This window comes from Impatiens glandulifera, chromosome 3 (assembly GCF_907164915.1).
Source record: "Impatiens glandulifera chromosome 3, dImpGla2.1, whole genome shotgun sequence".
NCBI lineage: Eukaryota > Viridiplantae > Streptophyta > Magnoliopsida > Ericales > Balsaminaceae > Impatiens > Impatiens glandulifera.
Window position 1 is genome coordinate 14,660,966 of NC_061864.1, and position 11,823 is coordinate 14,672,788.

Here is an 11,823-nt window from a genome sequence, read left to right on the forward strand (position 1 = left end):
TGGTGCTGAAACTGGACGGCTGAGATTGACTTGTGGTTTTATTACCTCTACCTTAACTGTAGCTAAGCGACCGTTCGATGGTCCATCTATAACACGTGGACAGCTGACAGTAGTTCTGTTATTTTGTAGTAGAGAACACTGGAACAGCAAGCAGGTAGTTTAAAAGTCGAAGCGAAGCTCATAAACACATACAAAGCTCTGATAAACGCACTCTCTTAATTCTGCTTCGGTAACTGCTTTTTCCGGCGTAATTCTCCGGCGACCATTCCATTTTCCGACTGAATCTTTCTTTCAGGTATGCTTTCTCTCTCTCTCTCTCTCTCTCTCTCTCTCTCTCTCTCTCTCTCTCGTTCGACGATATATGATAGATTAGACGGTGTTTTGATGCTTGTACAAGTTTTTTCTGCAAATTATCTATGGTTTCTATCATATCTAGTTTGAAAGAAGATTTCATGATGATCAGCTACTTGATTCTATCACCGTATCTTATACTTATCAGTTATCATGTATCTATGTGTCCGTCCATGCATGTTGACGCAAGTTTATGTAGAATATGAATTTGATTCATCTGAACCTAATTCTCGTTATATCGGATCATTCACAGGGAAAGAGCATTCGGTAATCGAGCTGGTTCTGTTGGATCTTGCTTGTTCAGGAAGTGAAGATTATTCAGACTACTTTCAAGGAGAGAATGGTGAGTTTCTTTCCGATCTATTAATTTAGCTTGTATCTGCTTGATAGCTAGCTTCTCTAGTCTTACTTTAAGTAAGCCGTGTTTTTAGAATCTCCGATCCAGATGATCAACCTTTTGTGAACTGTGTTTTGTTATGGATCTGCTAATAACAATAAAAAATAGTCAGATTCCTCCTCTTTAGACTTTGATTTGGATCCTATGATTTTAGTCTTGGTGGTTTCTCAAGCATGTAATCTAGTGTTCATGACTCATGAGTCTCTTTTCATTCATTTTGGGAATCCTAGTCTACCTTTATTATAGAAATCCGGATCCTGCTGGCCTTCTTTTTAGATTTTCTTGATCATTCCAGCTGTCCAATTTGCAGTATATTTCCTTTTTCTAATTTATGTGAAAATTAATAATGGAAATTCATGGATCTTACTTATTTTGGTTTTATGTCAAGCTGAGATTAATCTTAGGTTCTTAATATAAAAGATTGCCACCTCCATAGCCCATGATTATTGAATTCTCTTCTCATAATTAGTTTTGTTCATTTAGTTATGTTCTTGAAATGTATTGGCTCATCATAAATAAGCAGCATATTAAGCTAGGACAAGGGATATTCGTGATCAAATCTGTCAAGATTTGGGTAACTAATCCGTTTTCAACTACAAAGATGGTGTGGACAAATATATATTTCACTTTTTACTTTTGACAATAATGTAAACGCGTTAATCAAGGATCTCTTCATCCATTTTTCGCCTCACATGGGGTTAAGAAATAACACAATAACTAAGTAATCATAATAAGTAAATTTAGAAAATAAAATGCCATAATGTGATTATTTTGGTGTAAGTTTGATCTATAATCTAATTGGTGGTATTTTTTGGCAGTCTTTTGCAAGGATTTGGAACCAAGGACGACAAAACAATGATCCTCCAGCTGACAAGCCTCAAATAAGAAACTATTTGGGAAAGATTGGGCAAGATCAGCCACGCTCAACAGTGATGGAGACATCCAGGGAGGAATTACTTTTCGGAAATAAGCAAACTCCTATTGCTTTTCTAAACAGTGGTGGAAATGTGAACACTTCTCAAGTTGACAGCACTCCAAAACCTCATCCTATACCAAGGATGTATAGTTACAGTTTACCTCGACCCATGGGAGTACATCCTTTCAACCTTATGAGAAGTGTTGTCCCAAATGCTGTTTCAGGACGCCCAAATCTGAGGACACAATCTTTTGATGCTAATTTTGGAAACATTGGGTTATCTATGCCCCAAGCAACTGGTGATCATCTTAATGGGAATGCAAATCTTCTTAACGTCCATCAGATCAGTAATTCTGGGATTAACATGCCTGCAATGTTCATGAGAAATTCGTATGCTGGGACAAGTAACATTTCATCCAACTGGGGTTCTCAGAATGCTGATGGTACGGCAACAGGCTTTTTCCGTAATGAAGTGGATAATGGAAGTAGCAGTTTCAGATTAATGGGTCACCAGCTGAAGATAAAAGAGAATGTTGCTGCATTTCCATATAATCGCAATGGAAATGGAAATGGAAATGGCATGTTTAAGGTGCCTGCTGTCAGATCATCCCATTTAGGCGTTTATGATGGCCATATCAGTAAGTCTGCACAGAGAAACCCAATTGGTAGGGTAACACCACCTACACCACCTACTCCACCTACAACTCTTATGACCCCAAGTTACAAGATGACTTTACGTAAAAAAGTTGCGCTAAACAACTTTCCTTCGAACGTAAAGAGTTTGTTACTGAGTGGGCTATTCGATGGAATTCCTGTGAAGTACATATCTTGGTCCAGAAAGGTCAGTTAGTCTTCACTCTTTTTTGCTCATTTGAACTGGAGTAGTCTAGTCTAAAGGCTGACATTTTCATGCTTTGCAGGAGAATCTTAGGGGGATCATTAACTCATCTGGCTATATGTGTGGCTGCACTAGCTGCAATTTCAAAAATGTAAGTAAAATAACTCTTACTATTTTGTTTTGGGTAATTTGAAAAAATCATTAAGAGTTACTAAGTTGCTGAAACATTTGCAGATTATAAATGCATATGAGTTCGAGATTCATGCAGGATGCCAAACTAAGCATCCGAACAACCACATTTACTTCCAGAATGGGAAAACCATTTATGATGTCGTGCGTGAATTGAAGGATTCGACGCCACAAAGCATTTTTCATACAATTAAGACTGTCACCGGCTCCCCCATCAATCTGAGAATTTTTTCCAAGTGGAAAGGTTGGCTTTTATCTTCTTTCCTTTTTCAAAAATCTTGCCTTATGTCTTAACTCTTAACTAATTAACTTCCTTTTGCCTTTTGTTTGTTTGTTTGTTTGTTTCATCATCAGGTAAATATATAGCTGCACAAGCTCTTAACAGATAGGAATGAAAGTCTTTCAGATATCAGATCGATGGGCATTTGGACAAATACAGTTTTTTCTCTTCTAATAATACTATCTATGATGTTGTTTCATTAGATACTTTGTTTTCTTGTTTTTGTTTGTTTTATGATACATTGATTTCTGGTTTTGTATTGTGTGCATGTACTTGCATTGAAAACGTTACAAAATAAAATGGTTTGTTTTTCTTCTATTTTGATCTTCAAGTATAAAACTCTCAACATTTTCAAAACATCTGCTTAAAGCCTTGTTCCGGTTTGGGTTATTAAAATAACCCAAACAAAATCAAACATCATTTAACTACTCTTTCATCAATCACATCACTCAATTTATTTATTTATATATATCAATATCCTTTAAATATTTTTATCAAAAATAATTATTACATACTCAAAATCATCCACAATTATTATTTTTTTAACATAAACCCAATCCGAACCAGCTTTAAAATTTTCATTCTCATAACTGACGTGTCAAAATAGTTGAAACTATCTTATATATCATTGCTCTATAATGTGTTTTTAAATACATAATTTCAAAATGGTCAAAGTTTGTAAGGATATTTTTGAATTTAGTGTAGTGAAGCAGTCTTAAATGCATCATAATATTGTCATAACTAGTTAGTTAGGTAATCCCTTTAGAATCCATTAGTAAGATATGATCAAATACTCTCTTTAAAGTGTCAATAATTCTGAATTGTTGATTACCCATTATTTATAATAAGTTCAAATTGGATCCAAGACTTTAACCCACACACCTTTAGTTTAGTTAGCTAGTAGCAATAATATAGAGCTCAAACCAAGTTTAATAAATATTGGTAAAAATAAGCTCAAAATATATTTGATAACTAATAAATCTTCTTATTTCATATCCAACATTTAAAATTCAATTTAATTAAATAGGAGGATTCTAAGACATAATCACAATTACAAGTAACCGCAAAATCAATTAGGACCCACTATTCCAAACTTGGAGAATGAGTGATACATCTACCATATCAAAATCATTTTGGAAGGACATAGAAATTATGTTTGATTTTAATTTTTACATTAACAAAGAAGTACTAAATAAAATCCTTGCTAACTTTAAAATTTAACATGATACTTCAATTTATTTTTAATTTAAATACTTATTATTATTTTATTTTTTATTTTTTAATAACATAATATTTTGTACCTAAAATATATTTAACTTTAACTGTTAGACCAATTATAATTGTTAAAAATTAAGATTAAATATGATTGCATGGTTGACTCTAATTTGCTCCTTGTGCATTATTAGTTTAATTTGAAAATTCAGAATATATTTGAAATAAAATGTTTGTTTTGTCCAACGAAAATAATTTTGTCGTTTTCTTGTTTTGTTTTGTCGTTATCTTATTTTTGTTTTGTCGTTTTCTTATTTTTCCCAAGAAATGATTATAAGTTATTTTTATTTGTTTTTATCATTCACATTAATTTGCTCATAATGAATGAATGATCCAAAAGTGGCACAATAGTGTTACAACTAGTCACAAAGGCATGTCATTTTTCCTTCATAACTTTACATCACCTAATTGGTAATACCCTGTCACCATATATAAACCATGAGGAAAAATGTAAAATATTAAAAAGAATAAGAAGAAGAACTTACTCCATAAATGGAAGCCAAAAGCTTAGTATCCCATTTCAGTGACCAAATTTGGATAAAATAAGATCCATTTGAGTATTTAAAGACATTCTATACCAATCATAGTCATTCTTTGTATAATAAAAAAAATAGTCAAATTTGAATTTAAAATTTAATTGGGAGAAATTGTGTTGTTGAGCTCCAGTTACAAATAAGGATTCAAGAACACTCCTTTCATGTTGTATAAGATATTTAGATCACATTTAAGCATTTAAATTAATTGTTTACAGAGTTTCAAAAAAAATTCTTGTTCTTGAACTCTCGGTTTTGTCGAAATTTCTTGGTTAATTGATGTTAGACTGATTAATTTTATAACTGTAACATGATCTCTTGTTTTTAATTTGCATTTATATGTTTTTAGATTTAAATTTGGTTTTGTTTTGGACTGGCTGCTTTCTGCTTTTATTCGTGGTTCTTAGGTTTCAAACCCTAGACATGTGGTCTGGGTTCAAGCCAGGGACCATAGTTCAACCGCGTCCGCCTCCGCCTCCGCGCTTGCCTACCGAGCCCTGTACCCGCGCGTCTGCCCTTTGCCGAACCCTGCTGCACCCATGCCTGCTTGCCGAGCCTCGTTGCACCCGCGCTTGCACCTGACCGAATCCTGCTGCGCCTATGACCGAGCCGCACCCCAGACCGCAACCTATCCCATGCCCTGTTTTTTCTTTTAATTCCTTATTTGATTTTTTTTTTTTAAATTTCCAAAAAATATAAATGGTTCTAAATATTTTTTCAATCAATATAAATGGTTCTAAATATTTTTTCAATCAATATAAATGTTTTTTTATGAAGCCCGTTTGACTAAATTTTACCTTTTACTCGTTTTTTTTTCTATAATTCATTGAAGTGGTAACATAAGTTATATATCTATATAGCTAGCCTTCAACAACTTGTTTATAAATATTTTTTATATTTAAAATTTGCATTAGATATTGTCCCAAGTGATATGAGTTTTAATTCAAGTTTGATTCCTAATAAAAAAACTCATTTTAAGAATGGGATGTCTTTTTAGGAAAAATAAAATAAAAATTAACATCCATTAAATGATATACATAATAAAATAAAATATATTAATATGCCAATATAACACGAAGACAACAAAAACTGTATAATAATAGATAAGTGAATTAAAAGTAAAACCTTTTAAATTTTGTAATGCTCTATGAGTTAATTTGATTGAGTAAATAATAAGATTAGACTTGGTGACGCAAACCAAACCATCATAAATCAGTGTGCAATTTCATTGAAAAAATAAAATAAAACTCAAGTGTGATACATCATTTTGTAATAAATTATAAATAAATGTCAACCCAAACAATATAACTAAAAAATAATTTTTTTAAAACAATTTAAAAAACAATCAATTTAAGGTGTCCCTTGATTATATAGGATAACAAATCTAATATTTATATATTAAATAAAAATAAGAATTCCATAAACATATTTTGTAGATCTAGATATGTAGAAAACATTTATTAAAAATCAAGAACTCTTTTATTATTTAATTTTCTTTCAACAAAGGAACAATATCTAGGGGCAATGATCAGCTGTTCCATTTTAGGTGCCTCATGTGTACCCTTTGAAAAAAATAATTTAAAATGAAGGTTGTGATATACCTTAATTCTTTATTTTAATGAAAATTTTGATATAAAAAAATTATACATTTATTATATTTTAGTTTTGGTATACTTTAATTTCATTAGGATCTTGATATTATACTATTATTAAGGAAAAATATTACTTAAATAAAAAAATCAATTCAGTTTGTGGTAATATTATTGCTTAAATTAAATAATTTGATTAGAATTATAAAGTTTAAACAAATTATCTATAAAAAAACAACATTTGAAATGATATTTGTTTCATATTCTCCACACTTTAGAAAGAAAAAAAAAATGCTTATCATATGCACACAATTAGAGAGAGAGAGGAACTTCATACTGCGTGGTAAATTTTATAATTATTTTAATAATTAGATTAATAAAACAATTTATTGTATTGAAATTTTATAAGAAATTACGAGGTAATTTCACATTTTTATCGTATTTTTTTTTTAAGTTCACCCCAAACTCCTATATAAATCGATCCCTGTAATTGTGGGTAAAGGTATGATTTATTTCAATTTCGCTATAACTTAGAATTAAAAACAGTTTTTTTATCACATGAATATATATATATATATAAATTAAATTCAACAATTACAAATAGTTTTTACACGTTAATTTGTTAATTTTTCACTTATATAAGTTACTCCCAGACACAATTTTAAAAAAAAAATTAAAATTCATTATTGATCGATATATTTCCTTACATACCAATATATTTTATAACCATGTATTAATTTATCGTCAGCACGCTTAATTTAAAAAATTGTAAAAATTTTAACCGTGTATTATTTTTCACGAGTATGTGGAATCGATATCTCACTCTTTTTTGAATTATCGAAAGGTAACTAGTATATGCCGTCTTTTGTGGAGTATTACTAGGATTTACTAGTGAATGTCTAAATACTTGGTACGTAGTTTCTAGAAACTTTGGATTGAGACGACTAATATGACATACATGCATATTTAGTATATTATTCAAATTATTTTTTGATGTATTATATAGTTGGAGAAAAATCGTCGAATATACAATAATTATAATTGTCCGATTCGTATCATTCATAATACAAATATTATAGCACTTTTAGATTTTTTCTGAAAAGTTGATGGAATCTGTCGGGGGAGTTAATCGGTTTTGGAGAATTTACGAGCTCGATTATTTATTGAAAAATTGGTTATATTCTATTTTTTCTCATGTCATGCTTTGTGATTATGTTTCACCGATTTTTATCATTATAATATATTTTGAGTACCATTAAAATAACAAAAAAAAAATGTGTACAAATCTATTAGTTTATATAATCTGCAGATTAACCCCGGATATTGATTCACAAATTATTTAATATTTACACCACTCAAATTTTAAATTTTAAATTAATCAAAATAAATCGATACCATAATTAATAATGAAATATTATAATATATATTTTATTCAATTTTTATGAAAAGATAAAAGGAAATAAATCGCTTATAAATGTATATACATTAATTTGAGAAATAACTCTTTGATTTGTTTGATTTGAAAGAAAATTACTATATTAGTTTTATTTTTCCTAACTTTTCCTTTATGCAAATATATTTTATTATAAAAACATATCAATAAAACTTTAATTTCATTTATATATAAAATCATAACAATATTATTTAAGAAGAATATATTATCATAAGATTTACTATATATAAATATTTGAACTTTAATATACATACTAATTTTATCTCTTACTCTAGTGTATAAATATAAATTTTATTTAGCAATGTTGCATAATACAAAAAAAACAGTTCATTAGTAATTGGTAAAGAAGAGTTGAAGCAATATAATAAGATGAGTAAAAGTGAAATAGTGTCAAGAACGAGTGTGGTGGTGACAATAATATTATTATTGTTTGTTGTTGAAGGTACTAAAGTAATAATAGAATGCAATCCTAAAGATTGTCAAAAGATATGTGAGAAGGCTTACGCGGGAAAACTCACCAAATCTTATTGCAAATCCACTCTTTTTTGGTAATATTTGTATTTGTGAGCATACACTTGCAACAACAACTGTAGTAGCCTACCACTAATTTGTGTAACATTTTTCTTTTTTTCTTATTAAGCAATAAAAATATTTTTACGATTTCTCTCTCTATAGAAATATATCTTAAATCTTAATTTAAATATTTATTCGTATTTTAGTTTTACAAATTATATACAAATAAAAGAAATGATTTCTTGACATTAATACTTTAGATTGATTTATGTATGTGATGGTAGAAACCTTGAGTTGAATTAGAATGCCATAAAAACTTTGAGGCAAATATGTTCTGTTTGGAAACCCCTTATTATCAGTCTGAAAACATTCAAGATTCGGAATTCAATCATCTGAGTTTGACCAAAATAAAAATTTAATTTTTAAACTCCTTTTAATTATTGGGATATTGATATAAAATTAAATAATATTATACAATTTATTTTAATTATATATATATATTAACAAATTTAATAATATTTATTCGTTAAAACTCAGTTTCACTCTAACACCAACTTCAATTTCCAAACAAATTTAAAATTATTATGTAAGTGTATAGCCCCAAAAGTTTTATAGTGAAATTCTTAAAATAGTTCCATTCCATTCCGTTCCATTCATTATTGTCTTACACAATCATATATTCTAAAATTATTTTAATGTAAAGAAAAATGTGAATAATAAAATAATATTAAAGTAAAAATAAAATATAAGAGACATAGAATGTATTATTATCGACAATCTCAAACAAAACAAAAATAATCTCAATCTAGCACATTCTCCTATCACGAATAGTGTGCCAAGCTAAGCTAGAATTGAGTTTACCATTAGTCTCAATTTTTTACAAGTGTGAATCAACACAATTATGAAGACTCATTTCATTCATCACTTCAAGTATTTTAACCCCTTATGAATTCGCCTCAAAAATATGTTCCAATTTCCATCAATGATGTCCCGCGCCTTATCCCTTCGATAGTCTCTTCTAATTCAAAACCCTTTCAAAATCAGCTTTATCAACAATATGACTACCATCAAGCCAAGGCATGCCAAAATAGAGTATTCTTACCATCACCAATCCGGAATTCCATTATTTTCTCCGCGCTTTGTTTTAATTTGAGAATCTTTTTCAATGACTAACACCAACACATATTCTCAAATAATGGGCCTAGCATGAGAAGTCTTTTTAACATTCCTTGGCGATTTACGTCGGGGTTTTGTTTATGAGTTGGGAGAACATATAATCGAACATAAAATAAGATACAAAACATGCACCCCAATCACATGAAAGGAATAGACTGACCAAGGTCAATCACAACCCATATTTTTTAACATGTTCGTCGGTTATTTGAAATAGTTTTCGACAATGATCCTTCCACAAGTTCACCTTCGGAAATCTTTTTATGACTTCTCATTCCTCTAAATGATAATTGAGCTTGTTCAAAGGGTAGTCATTGGAATAATTGGTTATTGTGCGCAACAAATCGCACTCCCAAAGAAGGCAATAAAGGACCTTGATCAACTCGTGCTTCATTACCTTCTTTGGGAATATGATTTGTTGCGCACAATAACCAATTATGCCAATGACTACCTTTTGAACAAGCTCAATTATGCCCGCATAAGAAAGTCTTTTTGTCGTCCATCCTACAATTGCATTCTTAACTTTGTCAATAAGCGGCCTACAATGTGATATTTGTAATTGCTTAGATAATAAAGGAATGCCCAAAAATGAACTGGTAAATGTCTCCTTGATTCCCATAACGCCGAAAATGCTTGCCTTTGTTTCCTCCTCCACACCAACATCAAATCCAAACTTTTATTGATATTGAGACATGTAAGTAACACTAGAATAGATGGTTGATGTTTTCTTAATAGTTTGAATGGATTCAAACTCCACAAGAGCCACTATGAATAAATAGTTCGCAAAACATATATGAATGATGTCCTCCTCTCTGCAATATGGATGGTGAGTAAATGACTGATTCTTTAAAAGCATTATTATAATGCAATCAATAATTCAATCAATAATTCTATGATGAGAACAAAATAGGTAGGAAGAAAGAGGATCCTTAGATCTCTTTTCTCATTTTTTTTCACTTTTTGATTTATTAATATTTTTTATTTTATTTAAATTTTATATTTTATATTTTAAATCTTAAACTCTAAACTCAATACCTTATATTTTAAATCATAAAATTTAACCCTAAACTAATTATAGGAATATATATTCATATAATGAATATATATAAAATATTATTAATAACTATTCGCAAATATGAATAATTAAAAAAATATATATATATATTTATATAATGAGAGAGAAATTAAAAATAATTAATTAATATGTGAGAGTTGTGAGATATTCCCATATATATTTACTTACATACCAATATATTTTATAACATTGTATTAATTTATCGTCGTCGTATTTTCACGAGCATGTGAAATCGACATCTCACTTCTTTTTTTATTATCGAAAGATAACTAGTATATGCAGTCATTTGTGGAGTATTACTAGGATTTACTAGTGAATGCCTAAATACTTGGTACTTAGTTTTTAAAAACTTTGAATTGAAACGGCTAATATAACATTCACATGAACGGACCCAGAAATTATTGTTAGGGTGAATTTAAAAAAAAAAATTATTTCATAAGACTATAAGGAAAAAAAATATTTACACTAATGTGATTTTAAAATTATCACAAGAAAATAATATTACTTTTATTAGTTTTAAAATAGAATAGGTTAGGAAGATCATACATCTATATTAATTATTTTAATAAATTAATTATTTATTAAAACTATTATTGTACATAAAATAAATAAACATGATTGGAGAGATAAAAAATATCCACAAATTATAAAAATACTCATAATCATATCAAATAAATCCTAAAAATAATTATCATTCAAATAATTATAATCAAACAAACCTTAGAAAAATAATAATAATGAATACATCTAAAGTTATTTGATATTAGATATTTTATAATTTTATCCCAGACTTAATATTTTTTTTTTATTTTACTTTATTTATCTCATCATTTATTTTATTTATTAAATAATTAAATATTATTTATTTAATATATTCTTTAAATTTTCTCTCTCATTTATTTAATAGGTAAAATAATTAATTAATTTTTAAATTTTCATTGATGTAAAAATTAAATCAAATAAATATTTTATCTAAAATCTCAAATAAAATAAAAAATCAAACAAGTACTAATAGTATCAATCTCTCTCTGCCCTTAAATCACAACCAAATTATAATCTCCCTCAAACCTATATATAAAAATCACAAAATTCTAGGGTAGGCTTAAGCCTACCTAGCCCATACGTGTCCGTCCTTGAACATACATATTTAGTATATTATTCAAATTATTTTTCTCCAACTAAATCCAACTATACAGTTGAGAAAAATCCTCGCATATTCAATGATGGTAATGTCCAATGCGTAT

The 11,823-nt window shown here is 28.8% G+C and overlaps 1 protein-coding gene across 1 annotated transcript; it reads left to right on the forward strand.

The window, feature by feature from the left end:
- The first annotated feature begins 200 nt into the window (after nucleotides 1-200).
- On the forward strand, nucleotides 201-3,150 carry LOC124932998. Its single transcript, XM_047473721.1, has 6 exons — nucleotides 201-295; nucleotides 605-694; nucleotides 1,567-2,505; nucleotides 2,585-2,653; nucleotides 2,737-2,935; nucleotides 3,046-3,150. The coding sequence occupies exons 2-6, from the start codon at nucleotides 692-694 to the stop codon at nucleotides 3,078-3,080; spliced, it is 1,245 nt and encodes a 414-aa protein (XP_047329677.1). The 5' UTR covers nucleotides 201-295; nucleotides 605-691; the 3' UTR covers nucleotides 3,081-3,150.
- The last annotated feature ends 8,673 nt before the right edge of the window (nucleotides 3,151-11,823 follow it).

What these genes read in the sequence shown, in the direction of transcription:
- LOC124932998 (XM_047473721.1), top strand. An exon ending in ACATATCTTGGTCCAGAAAG is followed by an intron (nt 2,506 to 2,584) that starts GTCAGTTAGTCT and finishes CATGCTTTGCAG; the next exon opens with GAGAATCTTAGGGGGATCAT. An exon ending in AATTTTTTCCAAGTGGAAAG is followed by an intron (nt 2,936 to 3,045) that starts GTTGGCTTTTAT and finishes TTTCATCATCAG; the next exon opens with GTAAATATATAGCTGCACAA.